Source organism: Pongo abelii, chromosome 18 (assembly GCF_028885655.2).
Source record: "Pongo abelii isolate AG06213 chromosome 18, NHGRI_mPonAbe1-v2.0_pri, whole genome shotgun sequence".
NCBI classification, from domain to species: Eukaryota; Metazoa; Chordata; class Mammalia; order Primates; family Hominidae; genus Pongo; species Pongo abelii.
The window spans coordinates 80,782,035-80,806,531 of NC_072003.2; the positions used below are offsets into that span (position 1 = coordinate 80,782,035).

The 24,497-nt window shown below is 41.6% G+C and overlaps 1 protein-coding gene across 3 annotated transcripts in view; it reads left to right on the forward strand.

The window, feature by feature from the left end:
• GAN (gigaxonin) overlaps window positions 1-22,997 on the forward strand; it is a 75,234-nt gene extending 52,237 nt beyond the window's left edge. For all 3 annotated transcript variants that reach the window (XM_002826681.5, XM_054534191.2, XM_063717369.1), the window contains 2 exons: window positions 9,500-9,609; window positions 9,696-22,997. In XM_002826681.5, coding sequence (XP_002826727.3) covers window positions 9,500-9,609; window positions 9,696-9,877 — 292 coding nt within the window. In that variant the 3' untranslated portion in view covers window positions 9,878-22,997. The remainder of the gene's footprint in view (window positions 1-9,499; window positions 9,610-9,695) is intronic.
• Window positions 22,998-24,497: the final 1,500 nt, after the last annotated feature.

Sequence of the window (24,497 nt, forward strand, 5' to 3'; positions counted from 1 at the left end):
CTACCACACTAGATTGACTTAAAAATGTAGGCTTTCCTATAACTATCGATAGAACAAAATAGCATGTAGGAGTAGTTTATTTCTTAAAAGATCAGATGCAAATATGTTATATTGGCATAGTGTGGAAATTGTAGTTGCCGGATGAGCAGTACGTATTCAATTGGAGACCACGTCGATTGTTTTTAAGTAATCTCTTGTCTTTCCTGTCTTTGTTTCCTATTTTTAGGTTAAAACTTTCTGGGAAAAAAGCCATATCTTATTCTTTTCTGTTTTTCTGAATAAAAGCAAAACTGCTTGAAAGGAAAGCAAAGAAATTGTCATAAAGGATTACCAAGCCAGAGCAACAGCTTCATATACCCAGAATGACAGTTTCTCTATTTCTGTTCCTTGTGTCCCTATTCTGTTAGTAACACTACTATCCTCCCAGTCATCCATGTTCAAAAAAGGGTCATCTTGGCTGGGCACAGTGGCTGACACCTATAGTCCCAGAACTCTGGGAGACCCAGGTGGTAGGATCCCTTGAGCCCAGGAGTTCAAGACAACCCTGAGTAACATAGTGAGACCTTGTCTCTACAAAAAATTCAAAAATGAGTTGAACATGGTGGTCCCACGCCTGTGGTCCCAGCTACTCGGAAGGCTGAGGCAGAAGGATCACTTGAGCCTGGAAAGTGGTGGAAGCTGCAGTGGACCATGATCGTGCCACTACACTCCAACCTGAGTGCCAGAGCAAGACCCTGTCTCAGAAAAGGGAGTCATCTTGAATTCTGTCTTGTGCTTTGCAACTCATCAGTTGCCAGGTCTGGTCCTTTTCTAAATCTCGGTAGCATTTTTCACATTTCCAACTTCCCTGCCCCGCTGCTACCCTCACAGTTACTCCTGCATCTGTGTAGTGTCATTAGCCTCTGGCCAGCCTTGCCAGTGCAGTTACTTATTTGTGGTTTTGAAAGACGAACCTGACAAAAGTTAGCCAGGCATAGTGGCACGCGCCTTTTTGCTCAGAGTTTTTGATTGCCCTTCTCAAAATTCTTGACTGTTTCCCATTGCTTACTAAATAAAGATAATAGTACTTAGCCACCTACTCAGGGTTCTCCATGATTTGAGGTTAAGAAAAAGTTTCACCCTTTTTTAGTATCTTTCTTTCTCATGTCCTATACTCCAGCCCACTTTTTAAACCCTCTTGTGTTTTACTGCCTCTGTGCATTCGCTTAGCCTAGATGCCCTTCTACTTTCGTTTTTTACAGTATGTAAGTTATATTAACTGTTCTTTGAAGTTGAGATCTGTCAGTTTCCTCTTTTGATTCCTGAATATATAACTAGAATAGACATACTTGACAACTGGCAAAATCACCATACTGGTTCTCTGACACATGGATTGGGGGCCACTATGACAAAAGGGCTAAGTAGAAGTCCCTGGAACTTTGCTTCCCTACCAACATAGAAAACCAGAAGCAATACTGCATCCTGGGTGAATCTGCAAAAATTGTGCCACCATCAAAGACTAGAAAATGCAGGAGAGGCGATGCCTATCACATCCCCACTTAATTCACCTAGAAAAAGTAGAAAAGTAAAATGGATGTCGGAAAATCTTGGAAAATTTTTATTTCAAACATTATGTTATCAATTTTAAAATGTTTGTGTAGCTTGTTTTTAGGTTTTCCTTTTACTTTGGGTTTCTTTTACTCTTCTCTAGCTTCTTTAGGTAGAATTCTAGATTACTCATGGTAGATCTTTTGCTTTTTTTTGAGACGGAGTCTCGCTCTGTCACCCAGGCTGGAGTGCAGTGGCGTGATCTCGGCTCACTGCAAGCTCCACCTTCCGGGTTCACACCATTCTTCTGCCTCAGCCTCCTGAGTAGCGGGGACTACAGACGCCCGCCACCGTGCCAAGCTAATTTTTTGTATTTTTATTAGAGACAGGGTTTCACCATGGTCTCGATCTCCTGACCTTGTGATCCGCCTGCCTCGGCCTCCCAAAGTGCTGGGATTACAGGCATGAACCACCGCACCTGGCCAATCTTTTGCTTTTTTAATGCACACAGCAAAAGTTTTCATAAACTTAATCGGGTGATCATACTGATCCCAGATTCTTTCCCAGACGTAATATCCTCACACAAATGTTGTATCTTTATGAGGCACAGTTCCCAGCCTTAGTATGGCAGCCGTTGACATAGCTAATGTATTTTCTTCATACCAATTTGCAAGAGTCACCAGAAGTAGTTTGCTTTTACTCGTCAGGGGCAACAGTACACCTGTACAGCCTTGCCTCAGGGCTGTGTCAACTAATATATAATGGGCTAATGTCTGCTGTATATTAGTCCACAGAGATTTTAATCATCATGGTGTTCCCCACTGACCACATTGTGCTGTTTGTATCTTATGGTTAGGAAGAAACAGGTACTTTCAGATGCCTTAGTAGGACGTGTGAACTAGAGGATAAGAGATGAACCCCACCCCCAACCACATCTATTTCAGTCATGGTCCAGTCAAGAGGCAAAAACCACACCAGTCATTTGAACAGGGAAAATGTAATATATGTAATTACCACTAGTAAGAGACAGCTACTAAAAGTGGGGAAAGAGGACTCTGAAAACTGTAGAAATAGCTAATGTAGGAAGCACAGCTGCTACCTTTAGGGCAGAGGGAAAACACCCGAGGAAGGAACAAATTAGGAAGTATTTTCCCCACCCCACAGGGCTGAGATTCATCCCATTGGAAGTGTGTGTGCTGAGGCCACTGGAGAGCAGAGCACCAGGGTGCCAGGGGCCAGAGAAACAAGCTGGAGAGTGTGCACGCCTGGTCTCCTGCATGCTGGTAGAAGCAAGCACAGGAGTGAGAAGAAGGCAGCCGACAGTGGCAGAGCAGCCGGCCCTTTCACCCCCGGCCTTGCCACAGTCTGCACCCTCTGTGGACAAAAGACCAGCTTCTACACTGGGTTAATTTCTCCATAGTGTTTTCTGTTTCATTGATTCCTACACTCATCTATAGTACTTCCATCCTTTTACTTACTTTGGGTTTCTTTTACTCTTTTCTAGCTTCCTCAGGTAGAATTCTAGATTACTTATGGTAGATCTTTTGCTTTTCTAAGGCACACAGTGAAAGCCTTCAACTTTCCACAGAGCATCACTCTAGCTGGACATGCTGATATGTTTTCTTTTCATGACCATTCAGTCTGCAGTATCATTTTTCCTTCTTCAGATTGGATTGTTTCTGTTGCTCTGTCTTCTTTGCTGCTGCTTTCTTTTGTTATCTCTATCCAGTGAATTTTTTTATTTCAAATTTATGTTATTTATTTATGTTAGTAATTCTAAAATGTTTGTGTACTTTGTTTTTAGGTTTTTAAATTTTCTATGCTGAGATTTCCTATCTTTCTATCACAAGCATATTTTCCTTTCCCTTACTGAGCATCACTGTGGTCGTTGTGTTCAAGTCCTTGCCTGTTAATTCCAGTATCTGAGTCATCTCAAGAGTTGGTGTCTATTGATTGTTTGCTCCCTTGAGAAATGGGTTCTCATTTTTCTGGCTCTTCTTTTGTTGAGGAATTCTGGACTGAATCCTGGATGTGGTTACTATTATGTTGTTGAAGCTTTGAATTTTCTTATATTGCTTTAGAGTGTTGCTCTGAGTTTTAGTCAGCAATTGACTTGGTTAGACTTAAATTGCAAGCCGTGCCACCTGCCATGGGTGGCAGCTGAAATCTCAGTCCAGTTCTCTTAGCCTCGGTCATAAGCATACATGGTTCCAGGGTTAGTTGAAGACTTGAGATGAGTGGATGCGCACAAATTGAGGGGTGCTTCTCTACCTCTTTTCTTTCTCAGGTTCTCCAGTCACACTTTGGAGACCCTGGTTGCCCCAAGACCCCTTTTCCTGACTGCTGAGTCCTGTAGCCAGAAAGACGGCCAACTTTTCTCTAGGGCTTTAGCTACCCAGAGCTGCCCCCGTGAGGCTGCCTTCAGAGAAAGCTAGCAAGAAACAGGAAACTTAGTCCATATGGGTTGCTTGCTCAATTAACTTTCCATTTCTTTCCAGAATCTACCTGCTTTTCTTCAGTTTCCAGAGCACTCAGGTAGTTGTATTTTGTCCAGAGTTTACAGCTGACACTTGCAGCAACTGAGGAGCCATTTGTTAAGAGTTTCTTCTGCCGTACTGGAAGCAGATGCCTCACTACAGCTTTCTTTTTCTTTCCTCCTCTCCTTTCTCCTCAATTGATTGCCCTCTTTTCCTCTATAGCTCTTTTCCTCTCTCCTTTCCTATCATTCCCCTTCTACTTCCCTGTCTCTGAAGTTCACTGTTGTAATCCATGCTGTATTTTAAAGCTTCAGTCTCAGAGCAGTCTTAATTCTGAGTTACCAGAGGGTGTATCATTATAGCCCCCAAGTACTGACAAGCCCATGTTTGAAAACATTATAACTGAAGACATGATATTGCCTTGTTCATTGCAAAAATTACTCTCGTTTAATGATACCTTCTAAGTACTAGAAACTATGCAAAATACTTTACATTGGTATTTCATTTCATCCTCACAACAATCGTTTGAGGTTGGTGGTTGGTATCTGGTATCTCACTCAACAGATGAGGAAGCAGGCTAGGATAGCTAAATTGTTCAGGGTCGGTGAGATGATAAATGACATGTAAAACTTCATGGCCTTTTATACCTGTTTTGTAAGCAGCAACACCTGAAGACGTGATTCAATTAAATTTTAAAATTAGTTCTGTTGAATTTGAAGCCTTGTCTTTACCTAAAATAGATCACCTACACTTATTTTTCTGAAACCCAGGAACTGAATCATTGATGTGCTTGGGACAAAAACCTGGTAGATCATCTATGTAGTCCAGTTTCTTAGGTTAATACGGTCAATCCAGGGATGAACTGTGTTGGTTTCATTCAGAATCTGGGAAGAACTTAAATGCCGAGGTGTAGTTATTTATGTTTAGGCCTAAAGATGTGAAATGTGAATAAACCAGTATTGTAGTTTGATGTTTTTCAAACATTTTCTTTCAAAGGTGTGTTCAGGGCCTCCATTTTCACTTTCAGCACAAGCTTTTAGATTTTTCCCTTTTCCATTTTATTGGAGGCATTTGGGAGGCAGGGGCCAAAATCTGTATCCCAGTCCCAGCAGACTACCTGACACCCATCAATATTCAGTTGTTAGTTGAATCAAATGTTAGATGAACGGCTTTAGAAACATGGTGCTTATCTTTGTTTCTGAGTTGTTCTGTGATCATTCGGCTTTTGTGTTTATTGGAATTCTAAATGTGGAAGCTACCTGCTTTAGAAGAGTCTAGGAAGAGTATTCATTGAAATAAAAGTGGTGTTCTTCGGGAAATAATTGTACATTTCTATTTGACATTGAGATGCCCTGGCTGCTTCACAGCATACAGTAGAGATGATGGAGTGATGACCATATGACTGTGTGCTCCAGTGAGGGTAGGCCTGGACCTTGGTAACTCTTAAGACCATTTAGATGCGTTCCCAAGGGCCTCCTTAAGTCCACTGTGACCTGGCTCTGCCTGTTAGCTATTAACAGACAAATGTTCATTTACATTACCCTGAGGGAACATTATTATTACATAGCAGGGTCTAGATTTACTCTCTAAGAAAAAGAAATAAAAAACTTTTATTTTGGAATAATGTTATAGACTTGTAGAAAAGTTGCAGAAATAAAGAGTTCCCATTTCCATAAGCCATTCAGTCAGCTTCTCCTAGTGTTAACATCTTACATGACTGTAGTACAAGCATCAAAACCAGGATATTTATGTTGTCCAAAATTATTAAGTAAACTACAGACTTACTGGAGTTTCACCAGCTTTTCCTATAATGTCTTTTTTCTTGGTTTCCAGATCCAATCCTGGATTCTACATTGCATTCAGATACTGTGTTTGCTTAGACTCCTTTAATCTGTGATAGTTCTTCATTCTTTTTTTTTGAGACAGAGTCTTGCTCTGTCACCAGACTGGAGTGCAATGGCATGATCTCAGCTCACTGCAACCTCTGCCCCTTGGGTTCAAGTGATTCTCCTGCCTCAGCCTCCCAAGTAGCTGGGACTACAGGCGCATGCCACCACGCCCAGCTAATTTTTGTATCTTTAGTAGAGACGAGGTTTCACCATGTTGGCCAGGATGGTCTCGATCTCTTGACCTCGTGATCCACCCGCCTGGGCCTCCTAAAGTGCTGGGATTACAGGCGTGAGCCACCGCACCCAGCAGGTGGTTCATTCTTTCCTTGACTCTCATGACCTTCATCCTCTTGAAGGTTATTGGTTCGTTATTTTTTTGTAGGATCTCTTAATGTGGATTGATCTGATGATTTCTTGCAATTAGACTGAGGTTATGCAGTTTGGCAATACCACAGAAGTCATATTACGCACTTCTCTGCATCATATCAGGGAGAACACGTTGATGTGCCTTATTGCTGGTGACGTTAACCTTGATGACTTTGTTAAGGTGGTATCTGTTAGATTTCTCCCCTGGAAAGTTAACTGATTTTCTTGTTGTAATTAATAAATACTTTGGTGGAGATAATTTGAGAATTTGCAAAACCATTTTCTCCTGAAACTCTCAAGCACTCATTTGAGCATCCACTGGTAGACCTAGCCTGCAGAAGTCATTACTGTGGTGTTTGCCTGATGATGATTTTGTTTCCGTCATTCCTTCTGCATTTATTAATTGGAATTTTTCGGTAAAGGAAACCTGCCCCTTTTTCCTGTTAATGTTTTCCATTTATTTATAGTATATGGATTCATGGATATTTATTTTATTTCCCGAGTTATAAATCCAGCACCATCATTATTGATTTTCTTGCTCACATAGTTCCAGCCTTGGCTGTCAGTAGCTGCTTCACTGTGGCTTCCGTGTCCTTTGACACACCCCCATCCTTTTTTAAGCACTTCCTATCTGGCACGACAGGATGCCCCAGGCCCCACTTGTATTTTCTCTGCCTCAGCTCTGGGATCAACCACTTCTTCATAGAGCCTCAAATCCTTTAGTGGTTATTAAATTGATTTTCGACAGAGGTGCCAAGGCAATTTAGTGGGGGAAAGAAAAGCCTTTAGCAAATGGTGCTGGAAGAGCTAGCTGTCTGTATGGAAGAAAGTGAACTGTGATTCATGTCAAACCCAAAAAATTAACTTGAAATGTATCATAGACCTAAATGTAAAAGATAAAACTGTAAAATTTCCAGAAGAGAGCAAAGGAGAAAAATCTTCGTATTGGGGTAGGCAGAGATTTTTTAGAATGACACAGAAACTGTGACTGTAAAAGAAGAAAAGGATATATTGGAATTCATCAAAATTAAAAATTTCTGTTCTTCAAAAGATTCCGTTAGGAAAATGAAAAGGCAACCTACATGCTGGGAAAAAATATTCGTAATCCATGTATCTAACAAAGTATCTGTATCCACAGGATATAAGGAATCTGACAATTCAATGAGAAGACAGTAAACCCAATTAAAAAAAAATTTAGAGACAGTCTTGCTACGTCCTTTTTTTTTTTTTTTTTTTTTTTGAGACAGGATCTCACTTTTGCCCAGGCTGGAGTGCAGTGGCGTGATCTCAACTCATTGCAGCCTTGACCTCCTTGACTCAAGCAATCCTCCCACCTCAGCCTTAGTAGCTGGGACAGATGCCACCACACTTGGCTAATTTTTGTATTTTTTGTAAAGGCAAGGTTTCGCCATGTTGCCCAGCTGGTCTTGAACTCCTGGGCTCAAGTGATCCACCTGCCTCAACCTCCCAAAGTATTGGGATTGCAGGCTTGAGCCACCACACCTGGCCCCCAGTTTTAAAATGAGCAAACCTTTAAACAGACATTTTATAAAGGAACATAAAATGGGGCTGGGTATGGTGGCTCACACCTGCAATCCCAGTACTTTAAGAGGCCAAGGCAGAAGGATCACTTGAGCCCTGGAACCTGAGATCAGCCTGGGTATCATGGTGAGACCTCATCTCTATGAAAAAAAAAAAAATTTCATTAGCTGGGGTGGTGGTGTGCACCTGTGGTCCCAACTACTTGGGAGGGTGGGGTGGGAGCATCACTAGAGCCCAAGAGGTTGAGACTGTAGTGAGCTGTGATTGCACCACTGCACTCCAGCCTGGATGAGTGACAGAGTGAGACCCTGTCTCAAAAAAAAAAAAAAAAAATTCCATAAAATGACCAATAAGCACATGCAAAGATGCTCAACATCATTAGTCTTCAGGGAAGTGTACGCCATTAAAATAGCCAACATTAAAAATATAATACTTAGATCTCACAGTAATACTGAGCAGTTGGAATTCTCACACATTGCTAATTGGAATGCAAAATTATGGCACAACACTTTGGAAAGCAGTGGGGCACTTTTTTTTTTTCCAGTAGGCAATACCCTTACCATATAGCCCAGCAATTTCATAAGTCCACAAAAAAGACTTGCTCTCTATTGTTCCTGACAGCCTTATTCATAATAGCCAAAAACTGGAACATCAGCAGGTGAATGAATAACAAACTCTGGGGCTGGGCTCTGTGGCCTAATGCCTGTAATGCAGCATTTTAGGAGGCTGAGGTGGGCAGATCACCTGAGCCCAGGAGCTCAAGACCAGCCTGGGCAACATGGCAAAATCCCGTCTTTATACATACATATGTGTGTGTGTGTGTGTGTCTGTGTGTGTGTATATATATACACACATGTATACATATATGTATACGTATATATACACATGTGTATACATATATGTATACATATATATACACACGTGTATACATATATGTATACGTATATATACACACGTGTATACATATATGTATACGTATATATACACACGTGTATACATATATGTATACGTATATATACACACGTGTATACATATATGTATATGTGTATATGTACACAGATGTATACATATATGTATATGTGTATATAGATACAGATGTATACATATATGTATATGTGTATATAGATACATATGTATACATATATGTATATGTGTATATATATACACATATATACATATATATATACACACACACACACACACAGGAATTAGCTGAATGTGGTGATGCACACCTGTAATCTCAGCTACTTGGAAGGCTGGGGTGGGAGGATCACCTGAACTGGTAGGTTGAGGCTGCAGTGAACCGTAATTGCTCCACTGCACTCGGGAGGCCCTGTCTGAAAAACCAACAAATTCTGGTATATCCGTATGATGGAATACTGCTTAGAAATAAACAGAAATGAGTGACAGATGCAAACAACAGTGTGGATGAATCTCAGAAACCTTGTACTGAGCAGAAGCAGGTTGGAAAGCACATGCTGTTTATGACTCAATACATGTTTCATTTTAGCACAGACAAAACTCCTATCTGTAGCGACTGGCAGCATGTCGGTGGTTACCTGGCAGTGGAACGTGGGGTTGAGATTGGCACAGTGCCTGATACTGCTGATGACTCACGAAGCTTGCTGTGTCAGTCTTCCTAGATGTTGTTGTCATCCTTTTGATTTCCTTAATTTTGTGCACGGGCTTTGTTTTCAGATGGATCTATCTTAATGACCAGAATTTATGCATCCCCGCCAGTTCCTCTTTTGTTTATGGAGCTGTACCTATAGGAGCCAGTATTTATGTTATTGGAGATCTTGATACAGGTAAGAGTGTTACAGTGATTTTCTTGGAACTGTTTCCTGGTGATTCTGGGTACATTTTCTCACCCTTGCTTATTTCTGTGGCTTAGGTACCAATTACGACTACGTGCGTGAGTTTAAAAGAAGCACAGGAACCTGGCACCACACTAAACCACTCCTTCCATCCGACCTTCGCCGCACAGGGTGCGCAGCCTTACGCATTGCGAATTGCAAGCTTTTCCGCCTGCAGCTTCAGCAAGGCTTATTCCGTATTCGTGTTCATTCCCCTTGAGGAGGAAGCAGAGCAGAGTGCAAGATCCTGACCCAAGAGCACCATAACATAGCTACGAAAGGGAGAGCAGAAATGGCAGCTGAAACTCACTCTGTGCTGGGCTTTGGTATGGTAACTCTTTAGTGGTTTTACGATGCTTACAAACTTGAGCTTCAGCTCTTGTTTGGGAGAACACATAACTGTTGAAAAACTACCTGGGAGGAGTGAGTTCCTCCAGTTAGATGTGGCCGTAGACGATGGAGGCTAGTAAATATCAAAAGGAAAAGGGAGTGGGAATTGGTATCATGTAAAATATCAAAGTTAAAATATTAAGGTGCATTTTCCCTGAAGGGAACTCATGTCTGACTGCTGTGTTCAAATACGTAGCTTTGGTAACAAAATCCGTATATGCAAATCAACATATCCAAACATGCCAAGACTGCTTTTCCACTGCACTTGGAAGGATATATTATGCCTAACCCTGCCCAACAAATTAAGGTTTGTGCCTAAAATGTTAGATTGGACTGTATGCCAGTTAGTCTCCATTTATTCCTAGTACTCTGTCCTAAGAACCTTTTTAAAACTATATCATGATGAATTGAAATGAAGATAAAATTGCTCTTTTATAACTTTATCTTAGTAATGTAAAGATTTAGTAAATTGATGAGTCACGTTGCAGCCCTCACGTGAACTGAAAGAAGTTGCTCGCTTCTGTGTTGACTTAGATCAAGACACGTCACGCATCCTTTTTGGGGTAGTACCTGTGGAGCTGGGAAGGGTCTCCTGCAGTGCCATTCTGCCTTCTCAATGAACAAAACCATTTTCTAAGTGTGAGGATATTAGTGAGTAGGAGATTTTATAAAAGAAAGACCTGAGTCAGACAAATAATAAAGGTCTGCTATGGCTAAAAAAACAAAAACAAAAAAGCTATCCAGGCAAAATATATAGGGATCAGAAACTTTTTCATATAACCTGTCTGAAAGCACACAAAGTCTTGTTTACTACTGTTTAGGGTTTGAAAACTTGTCTTAGAATGCGAATCTGTGTTAAGAATCTAGTCTTTGTAATAGAAGTTTCCCAGTGGCATTCACTAGTGAGAGTTTTAGACAAATTATGTTATGAGTAAAGTTTGGCTGGTAGAATAAACTACCTCAACTTAATTTCATTCTGTTCATAGTAGAGCAAATTAATCTTTTCCTCCTTCCCTCCTTTCCTATCTCTCATTCCCACCTCAACTCACTTTACCCCACTTCTCATTGGGGGAAAAATGTCTTTCGTTCGTGAAACGTATCTTGTAAGATATTTAGTTTTCCACTTGAATTACAGCACCCTAGTGTGAAATCGGGGACTTCAAAGTGCTTGATTACTTCCTAAATTGAATTTTATGCACTGTCAAATTTCTAATCAATTTAATATACTTCATTTTTAATTGTTTTCTAAAAAAAAAATAGCTTTTTTTTCCTTTTTGAATATGGCTGTAAGAAGCAGCATTTTGTCTTATTAACACATGTATAAAGGTATCCTTTGGTTTTAAGTCGAGAACAGGAATTTCTTCTAGAAACTTCCTGTATGGAATGTTTGTATGCAATTAACATGCATATGAAAAACATCACTTACGTTCTCCCACCCATAGACATAAAAAAGGGTGACCTAACTGTGATTTTTTTTTCTTATACCTGCTGGAAGTCAGTACAATGCTACAAAAGTTGCTGAAAGATGCTTTGCCTATGGGGTTCTAGAGAGTGTTGAGTGTGGTACATTACCTCTCCATTTTAGCCAGAAGATACCTGATAAGAGAAGGTGTAAGGTTTTTATCTTATATACCAGAGGCACCAGGCCAGATATGCCACACAGTCATGTAATTCTATCATGTTTAATATGTCAGTCAAAACCAAATTCAGAATTGTTTTGTGTACCAGTCAGCTGTTGTCTGCACATTTTTATAGTGACAGTGTGGAGATCTTTTAATGAAAGCAAACTATGTGGCCTCTGCAAAGAAGGAAGATTTTTCTTTTTACAACTAGATATTAGTTTTAGAGGAAGCAAATAGCTAAAAAACTAAATTTGCTTTGGTGAAATATCCTGTACAGAACAGTACCTTGGCATTCAGCAGCTGCAATTGGGGAACATTAAAACAGTAACTGACATCCAGTTAAAGCCACGATCGTCAGCAATTCTCCTTTTTTAATTTCTGACATTTAAAGTTTTTTTTCCAGCCTACACCAGGCCTCTCCAAGGAGACAGTTCATTATTTAGGAGTGAATGTGTTCCTCTTGCAATATTATCAGTACCTGCATGACTTGGTAAATTCATTTTATAAAAATAGTGGTTTTTTTTTTTAATTTCAGTTCATTGACACTATAACTGCAGAAATTAATGTTTTATAAAATAAATTTGCCACATAATATGGGATGCAATAACCAACAAAGCTGCTAAGTGCCAAACTGTTATTTTACTGTATATAAATATTAAAATATTGTGTTGAAGTGTAGGGATGTGTTTAATTTTACTATGCTCCAAAATTAATCATGACTCTTTTGTAAATTACAGTTATTTCAGTATTGTAAAATAAATTTTGACTCATTTCATGCAGGTTTGTGTTTTAGCATTCCACTTATGCCTTGAAACATCATTTCTTGATAACTTTTTGATACTTCTTTCTTTATAAGGCACTTTTACCAGGTGTGTGTTGGAATTGGTGGCTCAGGATAGGTCTTAAATTTTAAATACAAATATCTTTGGGGGAAGTGCAATTTATTTTCAGAAGGAAAGTTGTCTCAGGTTAGAATAAGTAAATATTTAAAGAATCTCTCCTAGGCTGCAGTCTAAAATAGGTAGTTTGTTTCTTTGTTTAGCATATCCAAATTTAGATTTTTCAAAGATTTAAGTGTTTATTTAAAATGTTTTTTGTTTTGTTTTTGATAGTGCTTATATCCTGTGAGAAGAAAAAGTGTGAGAGATGAGTGAGTGTACGTGTGTGTGTGATGCTATTTGACCTGATAAATGTATTTGTATGTGTTTACTTTTTGAATTGTAGTTCTAAACTACATATATTACTGTCTCCTGGTGCTTCAGATAAATTCTTGAGCCTGTTGACCTTCAGTTTATACTACTGTGTCAAACTCATATTGAGTGTAAATATTGAAATATTTGTAGTTTATAGTAAGTTTTACTTGGTGTTCGCATTTCTCTTCTTTAGCAGGATTAAAAATAGTGTTTACCAACTCGTAGTTGGTATACTGTCAAGATTTGGCCTAAGAAATTTCTAAATTCGTTGTTTAGCTTAGTACTTCATTGCTGTAAGGAATTGATAGCTAACCATAGGCTTTTTTCAAACTGTATAACAACCAAAAAAGAGCATTTGGGGGTATGTTGGATGGTGTTTTGTTTGTAAACACTTTGTTATATTGCACTACCACTTTAATGATGACACTTTCTTCATTGATAGTTTGGAAGTGTCATTTTTATAATTTATGAGTTGGGGGGATTCCCTAGTCAATGCATAGGAAATACATTCTTTGTACAAACATGGTAAAGACAGGACTGGCTTTGCTATGGCACCTAAGTTACTCATGGGTAGTTAAGTTTCATTTCTAGAGAAATGTCTTAGCTACTGTGGTCCATTAGAGTTCCATTTGGTACAAATGGAGTTCCATTAGTGTACCAAACCAGGGATTCCAAAAACCTTCCAAGGAATGCTAGAAACACCGCAGTATCCCCTTCCAGAATGTTGGCGTTCATGATTCAAGAGGCCTCCCGTGGTCAGATGAAGACCTTTGGTTAAATGGGGGAAGAATGACATGGCGCTTTGACTGTATCAATTTAAAGATGCCAGAACCCCATGAAAAACACCTTGTGGAGGGGAAAGGTGAGGCGGCCCTTTTCCACTGGCTGCTCGCTGAGCACTGGAGTCCAGGAAGTCAGTGAGAAGAGACCAGCTGAGTGTAGCAAAACCCACCTTGGGTCAGCCAACACATGTCTGATGAGCACCCACTAGGAACTGTGCTTGCCATCCTGGGAGCCGAACAGTGAGGCAGATGTCACACCACTCTCCTACTCAAGGTCATAAACCCACTATGGAACGGGCAAGGGCCCCGTCTTTGTCATCTGCCAGTCTCAGTGCTTGCACAGAGTAGGTAGTCAATAAACATTTGACAAATAAGTATAAGATTCTTGTGATCAAAGTAATGTTCTTCTGTTGAAAAGGGCACTCCAAGAGTGACTGATTTTACTGGGTTTTCAGTGAGAAACTTTGTACCCAGATGGGCCGGCCTCCTATACAGAGCTGAAACTAGCATGGGCTGGCCTCCTATATGGAGCTGAAACTAGTATAGCATAAACGATGCCAAGTGCCTGATGTACATGATGTACAATCCTGTGGTCTCCACGTGTTCTGTAGGTTTTTTGAGACCCTCTATAGACTCAGCACAGCTTATAATGTTGATCATGTTTAGTATTGGGCTTTATTGACTGCTTTTTATATGGGTGTCAAAATCTTTCCAGGACATACCCCTTTGATCCTCACATCTCTGGAATAGGCAGGGCACTCTCCCCATTGTACCAGGGTAATCTTGGAGGCCTGATAGATACGGCTTCATTTCTCACTTTAGGGAGGAGCAAGGACCAAAAGCAGAAGCCAGGTCATTGGATTATCAGCTCACCAGTCAGCCAGTGAGGCTGGAAGTTGATTTTTCTAGGCATACAAGTATTTTTAATAATAGAATAATCATTTTTAGTATTAATACAATTTACGCTCCCAAACATGTCCTTTGCTAGTTGCACAGGCATAAGCTGAAAGATCTTTGATTTTCTTTGTTAGTTAGCTATAGGAAGGTTAAGAATTTATTTACTAAGGTCGTAAGAACAGAAGAAAGTTTGTTTGAAAGAGAAACTTCTTTTATTTCAAAGAGCTTCATGTGTGCTTCCCTCTCTTATTCCATGTAATTAGTGAGGGAAAATAAACTATGTCTTAGAATGTTGAGGAAAGTATTTTGATAGCTTTTAATAATTCTTGAGGTACTCTTTGTGTCGTTTTGAGAAATTACAGAAATTCATAGTATAAGAATGAGAAGGGGCCCATTTGCCCATATTTGATAACACAAACTTGGATTGAGTGTCTGTCATGCCTGCTGGCAGTTAAGTCTCACTGGTATTGACTGCTAGGCATTTTCTATATTTTTTGCAAGTTAGCTGGTAAAACTTGCTAAGGTTTTGTGTTTTTCAGAAGTAACCCTATTATTATTTCCATTTTAAACATATTTCAATATTGTCTCATTGCGGTAGTTCCATTTATGTGACATCTAAGGAATTAAATCATACTTCCAAATGGGTTGGTCTAATGCATACAGTTTAGGAAAGTTTTTTCTTTTTTCTTTTATTTTATTTTTTTAAGTTTCTTTTAGAAACAGGGTTTTGCTCTGTTGCCCAGGCTGATCTCAAACTCCTGGCCTCAGATGTGGAGACCCAGCTGGGACTACAGGCATGAGCCGCCACGCTCAGTAGAAAGTTGGTTCTTTTTCAGTTCTGTCACTGAAATTCTCTAAGTGATTGGATTTTTAAACCCCTTCCCCTTTTCATGAAATTAAACATCTAATAAATAAAACTACATTATGTAATTATTTAGTCAGAAATGACTGTTTCCCTCTCTTTTTTTTTTTTGAGACAGAGTCTCGTTCTGTTGCCCAGGCTAGAGTGCAATGGCGCGATCTCGGCTCACTGCAACCTCCGCCTCCTGGGTTCAAGCAATCATCCTGCCTCAGCCTCCCCAGTACCTGGGATTACAGGCGCTTATTACCACGCTCGGCGAATTTTTTGTGTTTTTAGTAGAGACGGGGTTTCACCATGTTAGCCAGCATGGTCTCGATCTCCTAAACCTCATGATCCGCCCACCTCAGCCTCCCAAAGTGCTGGATTACAGGTGTGAGCCACCTCGCCTGGCCTCTTTTTTTTTTATTTTGAGATTAAAACTAATTCTTTTAAAGTCACTACTCAACTGAAATTTGGCCTGATTATAAATGTTGATAGTAATTTCTTCCTGGCTCAGCAAAGTTGTTGAGCTTCCTTCTGTGCACACATTGAAAGAAAACCAGAAACTGTACATTCATGATATGAGTTAGAGAAGGAACAGGTGGAAAAGGATGGCAACCCACAGAGTCCGGGGGACACGCTGCCTTAAGATGAAGTGAATGAGTAGACACTGAATAGGATCCACGTAAATGAACGGCCATTTCAAATCATTCACATCCCAAACATAGGTTCATCTGTCTTCTGGTTGGTGAATTATATTTATTAGGATCTTATTTTTAGCATTTCATTACAAATAGTAGGTTTGGGTACCTTATTTTTATTGTTTTTACTCATCAGTTATGAATAAGGCATACCTGAGAACCTTGGGTTAAATTTTTTGAAGTTATACCGGTCAACTTGGTTTAAATACAACTGTAGTAACTTGCTTTATCATGTTTCCTGTTTAATTGGATGAGAATTACATGCACTTATTCACTTGTTCTTTGTGTTTATAGGAAAAACTCTGTTCTCAGCTACCTCATTATGTAGTGTTGTGCTTGATCCCCTGCCAATTGAGAAGAATTCAACACATTCTGTTCTTTAACAAAAGCTTGGAAGCAGGCAGTCAGAGGCCTTGAGGAATACAATTCTCTAAGGCCTGTTTTCCATTTTACTACTTAAAAAAAAAAAAAAAAAAAAAAAGCACTTACAACCGGGAGGAATAATAATTCTCCTAGAGTTGCTGCAAAGTGATTACTTGAAACTCAACTTGAACTTTAAAGAGTCTTTAGAAGGCTGTTTTCATAATGCAGAAAAGTAGTCTATTTAAACGCCACTGCTATGTAAAACAGGGGGCTCGATTTCCATTCTTGTTAGCATCAGACAAGAAAATGTGTCTGTCATCTGACCCAGTATTTGGGATTTGGGTGCTTGAGGATACTATTTTTTTCATTTCCTAAGGTGCTATTGTTTCCCAGAAATCTTTAATTTTGATGAAAATCTACTCATTGCTAAGTTCCTCCTCACTCAAAGTGTTTCCTAAGTGCAGAGTTGAGGTTGGCAGAACTATATAGAGTTGGATGATACTGAAAATCATGAATGATGTGATTTGTTCCATGTGTCTGTGGAACATCCTTCACCTTCCTCCAGTATGCGCCTTCTGCACTCCGCACATGGTCGCCTCCATCCTCCCTAGCGTCTGTCAGCTTGCCTGGTCACCAAGTCAGGAGGAAGAAGCTGAGGAGGCTCACCAGTTGTAGGCAAGACTCTTCCTCCCGGGAGATCTTGTAATAATGGCCCAGTTTCAGGGCACAGTCATACACATCCTACTTAAATGGAGGAGTTCCGTGATGCCATGGCCAAAAGAGTTAAGCCCATTTCTAAAAGCCTGGCATACTTGGTATAACTTAAGCACCAGGTAAAATCTGGTGCTTAAGTTGTACCAAGTATAGCCAAGTTTAACTGTCCTTATGCATTAGTAAGATTTAATTTTTATGCTTGTGCTTTTCAGAGTAAAGGGCTTGCTTTCAATAGTAGAATGACAAAGCTTCTCCTCCACTGACAATCTGTTGGCACCCTGTTGACTTAGCTCAGGACATGAGACATTTCCTGGAAGTGATTTCCATGAGAACAAAGGCTTATTCCTTGAACTTAAAGCCCAGACTTTGTTATTTTAATTCTTTTCAGGCAATCATCTTTATATACTTTCCTTACAAACCCAGTGCTTGAGAGCGTAGGCCTTGGCGGCAGGTGCATCTGGGCTTGGAGGCTTCTGCCACACTTAACACTCTGTGACTTAGGAAACTCTTAACGCTCCCAAGGCTCCATTTCTTATATGGAAGAAGAATAGCAGGAGGACTTACCTCTGTGGGTTGTTGTGAGGATTAACTGGGTGATGACTGTAAGCAGCTGGGAGAGTGCCTTGCATGCAGTGTCCACTGTTGCTGCCACCATGATTATGTCACCTCTCAACATGGGGTGGTGGGAGGCCCTGTGGATGAGGCCAAGGCTGCCTGCACTGAGTGTCTCAGGCCTTATAGCTTTCCACATTCTCACATCTGCTGCCACATGATATACAAGTAAATGTATTAGAAGGTGGTGTTCATAAAATACTTTTTTTTTTTTTTGAGACAGAGTCTCGCTCCGTCACCCAGGCTGGAGTGCAGTGGCGCCATCTCCCAGGCTCAAGGGATCCTCCTGCCTCGGCCTCCCAAGTAGCTGGGACTACAGGTGCACACCACTATGCCCAGCTAATTTTTTGTATTTTTAGAACAGATGTGGTTTCACCATGTTGCCCAGGCTGGTCTCGAGCTCCTGAGCTCAGGCAATCCACCTGCCTCAGCCTCCCAAAGTGCTGGGATTACAGGTGTGAGCATCCAGCCAGAAAATGATTTGCTTTCTAGACCCATGCCACCTCTCTCCTTCTACATCTCTAATATTTAAATTCAAGACAATTCTAGATAGCTGAAACAGCCCAAAATACGTGTTTAGGATATATAGAGTTTGTTATAAAAACCCTCTGTTTAGAATTTGCCCAGTAAAATTCTCTAATAATACTTAAAACTCTTTCCTAAAGTTGAATTTTTCTTTTTTTCATTGAAATAGCAAAGGTAGTAATCTATATTGGTCAAAGAAACTAGATAATTCCTAGATCTCTGTTTTAGATCAGTAGACCTAACTATGCTTTCTTAACTTGGATGTTACATGAAACTTAAAAACAAACAGATATGTGTTACAAGTACTTGTGTGTACGTGTGTGTGTGTTTGTGCATGTGTCTGTGTGTGTGGAACTTTCGTACCTTTGCATAAAGAAGGTTATTTAACAAAGTGGTACAAAAAGTGAACTACTTAATCCTTCTATCATATCATACACTTCTTTTCCTGGTTAGGTTATGAGACTGGCAGAGGTAGGAGTATATGATATGCTCAGCTTGTCTTGATTTCAATAAGACATTTGATAAAGTCATTCTTGATCTCGTGAATGTGAAAAGGAAATAGAACAGCCGGGCACAGTGGCTCACGCCTGTAATCCCAGCACTTTGGGAGGCCAAGGCGGGCAGATCACCTGAGGTCGGGAGTTTAAGACCAGCCTGACCAACGTGGAGAAACCCCGTCTCTACTAAAAATACAAAATTATCCGGGCATGGTGGCACATGCCTGTAATCCCAGCTACTCAGGAGGCTGAGGCAGGAGAATCTCTTGAACCCAGGAGGCAGAGGTTGTGGTGAGCCGAGGTGGTGCCATGCACTCCAGCCTGGGCAATAAGGGCGAAACTCCATCTCAAAAGAAAAAAAAGAAAGGGAAGTAGAACTAGGATTTAACAAAGGACCGAGAAGTCGGTTGAATAGCCAGGTTCAGATAGTGTTGGTAAGAACGGATCTTTGGCAAGATCGCTTAAGGTGAGCTACTCTAGCAGCATCCTGTTTGACATTTTTATCCGTAACTTGAATAAAAATATAGAAGGCAAAAAAGAGTGCTGGGCAAGATGTGTTGGGTGTTAGATCTGCAATACTCTTCACAGTGTAATGGCTAAATGTAAAGTCTTACGTCTCGGTTCAAGAAAGAATGTTGCTGTATGAAATTGCAGAAAAAAGTTTTGTTGGGGTGGGTGGGATATTGATCATTTGAACGTAAGCCAGCTGTTTCTCCTGCCCTAGGGGAGGTTGGCGCGGCAACCTTCCCCCTCTCTAGGTGGGTAGCCTTGCTGATGGTTTACGTCGTCACCAAGGGACCTGATTGTTGTCGTGGTTTTGTCTTGTCCTCCTCCCTGGTGAAAGTCTACTGGAGTTTTACTCTCAGCTCTGGAGGGAGAGGGAACGAGCCTCTGCCTGTGTGTCCTGACCCCTCTTGCCTTCTAAAAGATCTGCTCAGGCCGGGTGCAGTGGATCACTCGAGGTCAGGAATTCAAGACTAGCCCGGCCAACATGGTGAAACCCCGTCTCTACTAAAAATACAAAAATTAGCCAAGTGTGTTGGTGGACCCCTGTAATCCCAGCTACTCGGGAGGTTGAGGGAGGAGAATCACTTGACCCCATGAGGCAGAGGTTCTAGTGAGCCAGGATTGTGCCACTGCACTCCAGCCTGGGCGACAGAGGGGGACTCTGTCTCACAAAAATAAAAAAATAAAAAATTTAAAAAAAAGATCTCCTCAGAAATAGGGGAAACACGGGATCGTGATCATAAGAGATTTATAGGCCGGGGTGCACACCACGTCTTCAGAGCTAGCCGGCTGTGTCTTCTCCCCGTTTCTTTCACTGGTGAATAACCTTTCGTTGGAAGCAGCATTGGTTTTTCTCTCCATATTCCACCGTGGCTCCCCATGGACACTGCTAGGTGGAATCTCCGAGAAAACAGGCACTTCGCAGTCGGCGCATCTTTCTCTGCCAGCTTAGGGATTGCCGTCAAGGTGGAGGAAGGGTATTTTGGCCGTGTTTCGAGTCGTCATTTGTACTCACTCTTCTTAGGATAGCTTTTTCACCCTGCCCTCTGCTCCTCTATCCCAACCCTCTTCCAGCCTGGTTTTTTAACTGCTTGAATTATGTATCCAAAATAAAAAGGAAAAGAAAGGTGCAGTTGGGCGGGTTGTTGGGGGCGAGGAGAATAGCTCTTCTGGTTCTTCAGACCACATAATGGCCAGAGCATGAGCCTCAGAGATCCCTGAGCAGACCTTCATCCTAGCACTTTCCACAACCAGCTGGCCCTGGCTGTGAGAGTCAGATCTGTCCCCAAGGCTCCAGGTCAGAACTCGGGCCCAGGTGCCTTCTGAGGCACCGCCAAGGACACATCCCAGCCCCTTAGGCACCTGTAGGCTAGAATGACACCTTCCAGGCCAGCCCCAGAGGCCCTCAGGGCTCCCCTCCAAGCCGGGAGGGCAGGCAGGCACAGGTCCCGCGCACTACCTCAGCACCCAGTGCAGCCCCGCGCTCCCGGATGTGCTCGGCCCTGGTGGTCTCTTGTGACAGGCCCTCTGCCACGTCCGTCCGTCCGTCCGCAGAGCCGGGTGGGGAGCCTTCGTGTGGGTCCTCCTCTGTCCCTTTCCAGCTCGCATTCGCCAGAGGGGAGCGCAGCCCTTGTTTCCTTCTCTCCTCTTCAGCTCTGACTTAAAAACACACTGTGTTCCAAATCGTGGTGGGATCAGAAACTAGAACTGCTTGTTTATGAGAGAGACCACCTTTTCATATTTTTTTTAAAAGGAATTTGTGCTTCAAAAGAAACTTCAGAAAATAAATTTATTGTTAGTCTAGCATATGCTCATTGAAATTGACTTATGTTTTATTTTTAAAAATCATGTAGGATCTGGTACATGGGGCGGGCAAAAGGGTGTCATCGGCTTAAGAAATAAAGAAGTAAGCCTTCCATTTGTGTGGGTGATAACATCTTTTTCCTAGATCATACCTCACAATTCAAGCTCTCCATGAAAACAAAGATAATCTGAATAAAAATTGTATGTTGGGAAATGTATCGAGTGGCCTTTAGTTAAGAAAAGCACAGGCTGTTTATTAGCACAACTTGCTTAATTAAATAATTCGTGGCTTTTTCTGCCACTGGGGTTCTTTTCGTTTTGAATTCAGCTTGTGTTTGGTTCCTTGGTCTTGTACCCCTTCAGTTCGCCGGCGACATAATGGTGATACCCCTTTGTTTTTTGTATCATACCTTTTGTGAATTGTGACAACCATCCAGTAATCATTGTGGCTTCAGCAGAAGTTTTGAACAATCTTTGCAGCCACTGTTGGGGTGTGTACCAGCAGCCTGGAAGTGATCAGCAGAGCTGACGAAAGCACCCCCTGCTTTGCCCACCTCCGCACAGTCCTGTCCTCATCAGAAACGGTATCACAGATGCTCCTCAGGTAGGCGTAGGCAGACTTCATTGTGTGTTACTAGTGACAGTGATGTCTGTACCTGTCTGTGAGTGAGACCCATTCATGACACACTAGAAGTGTGTACATTCTTTTGTTTTCCATCACTGGTATAGGTCTTCTGCCATGAAAGAGAACTATCAAGGAAATTCCTGAAAACGAGATTTATAAATTCGATTTGACCCTCCCAAATTCAGGGCTGCTGTTCGCAGTGGTCCCTGGCCCAGCAGGTGGCCAGCGTGGCTCCTGTTGGCTCATGCCGGTGTTGTGCTGGACCCTCGAATATGTGACTGTCACCCTTGTCCAAGACTGGTTTTTAGCAGTCTTGATTCGTCATTTTGCTGCTTTGAATGCTGTAAGGAAAATGCCATGAATACCATATAAATACCACACCAAAACTCATCCTGTTCGACACAAACCTGTTGAACATATCTGTGTTTTCTGACATGGGACCTGCAGAATAGTATTTCTTTTAAATCCTGCAACTTTATTATCTAGTAGAATTCCAAGTAGGTCTGCTTAGACACATATTCAGTTAAGATTGTATTGTGTGTGATATCCTATCTTTAATAAAGTCCTACTACTGAAAAACAGGGATTTGCAATGAAAATAATAGCTAAATGAAAGACAGGCTGAGAAAGTTCAAAATATTGGAAGTGCTAGAAGGCTGCAACTTGTAAAATTGTACTCCCCAAGTTCAGTAGGATAGTAGAGAAGTTGTGCTAAGTTGATTTCATTGAACTGTCACGTCTCACATCCTGTAGTCCAAAGGTATTAGTTTGTTTTGTGGGATAATTTTCTGTTCACTTGCTGGTAAGAAATCTAGCAGTCAGAAGTAATTTTTAATTAATAACCTTTCTTTTAAAAAGTTGCTTTATGGTTTACAAGTAATACTGATGCAAAAAGGATTTGTTAACCTAAATTAAGTAGCACGCACTTTGTTTACATGCTTCAGTATATTGTGGGGTTGGTCCCTTCTCACGAACCCAGGACCTGTGCTTGGGGAACATTTTGCCATCATGCTGTTCTCTTGTACCAAGGATCAGTGAAAGTGTTTTATCTTTTTTATGTCGTTTGTATTGACTGGATTTTATAACTGTAAGAAAACAGAAACAGAGTGTTGTATTTTGATCTGAAATTTGTGTATGCTAAAGTAATTTTGTTTTATGTATTGGAAGTTCACTTAAAAACTTGAAATATTTTCTAGAAGGGTACCACACAAAATGAATCATCTTTAAGCTGTTTAATTAACCTAATAAAATAATTTGATGGGGAAGGCATTCTAATTGTTTCTGATTTTTAGAGTGGTTCCTGCTAAATCAGCGTTATCAATACAGCTTGATTTGATTTAAGAATGAAACGTTGTCGTTTCTGTCATTTACATGGTGTGGGTGTCAGCTCCTAGACCGTGGCTTGTGATGTTAGATCTGTCCCTTGGCAGCCACACCCCAGTCACTGCCAGAGTCTCTCCATCGCTGACTGCCTGAGTCTCTCCATCGCTGACTGCCTGAGCCTCTCCATGGCTGACTGCCTGAGTCTCTCCATCTCTGACTGCCTGAGTCTCTCCATCGCTGACTGCCTGAGTCTCTCCATGGCTGACTGCCTGAGCCTCTTCCATCTCTGACTGCCTGAGTCTCTCCATCGCTGACTGCCTGAGTCTCTCCATCGCTGACTGCCTGAGCCTCTTCCATCGCTGACTGCCTGAGCCTCTCCATGGCTGACTGCCTGAGTCTCTCCATCGCTGACTGCCTGAGCCTCTCCATGGCTGACTGCCTGAGCCTCTCCATGGCTGACTGCCTGAGCCTCTCCATGGCTGACTGCCTGAGCCTCTCCATCGCTGACTGCCTGAGTCTCTCCATCGCTGACTGCCTGAGTCTCTCCATCGCTGACTGCCTGAGTCTCTCCATCGCTGACTGCCTGAGTCTCTCCATCGCCGTCAGCATAAGTCTCCTTGCTGTCTTCCCTGAAAAATGGTTTCAAACTGGCTTTCCTCAGAAGACAGAAAGAAAATAGATTTCAGAGGACTAGAGGACCTAGATATTAAGGGCTTGGTAATATGAGGCAGAATTCCATCTACAGAAAGCAGATTTCTCTAGTTCCCTCTTACTGCGCTGTCCAGAGACAATAAACCTACAAAGATTGGTAGCACTTGAAAAAGATAATTCAAATACAGATCTCCACTGAAGGCAAGGGGTAAAGAGCTTAGCAACTCTACCATAAGGTCCAGGTTAGGTAAGGACAGGCAAGTGCACGGGCCGTCTGCAGACTCCCTCCTGAAATCACATGAAAAGAGGCAGTATATTCATCTTCGGTCACACAGCATGGCATAACGTAGGTGTGGCAAGTGGGTTTAAATTTTTTTCCACCTTTCATAACGAGGTCATATGGTCCAGTGACCTGTAGCCCTTTAAATTTTAATTTCATTTTGAGACAGGGTCTGGCTGTCTTGCCCAGGCTGGAGTGCAGTGGCACGATCTCGGCCCACTGCAGCCTTCACCTCCTGAGTTCAAGTGATTCTCCTGCTTCAGCCTCCCAAGTAGCTGGGATGACCGGCACATGCCACCACGCCTGGCTAATTTTTATATTTTTAGTAGAGATGGGGTTTCACCATGTTGGCTATGCTGGTCTTGAACTCCTGGCCTCAAATGATCTGCTCGCCTCAGCCTCGCAAAGTGCTGGGATTATAGGCATGAGCCAACATGCCCGGCCTGTAGCCCTTTTATCTTTAGGGTGAGGGAGAGTTGCTAACAGAATCTCAGCCAGAAACCAGTGCCTGAGAC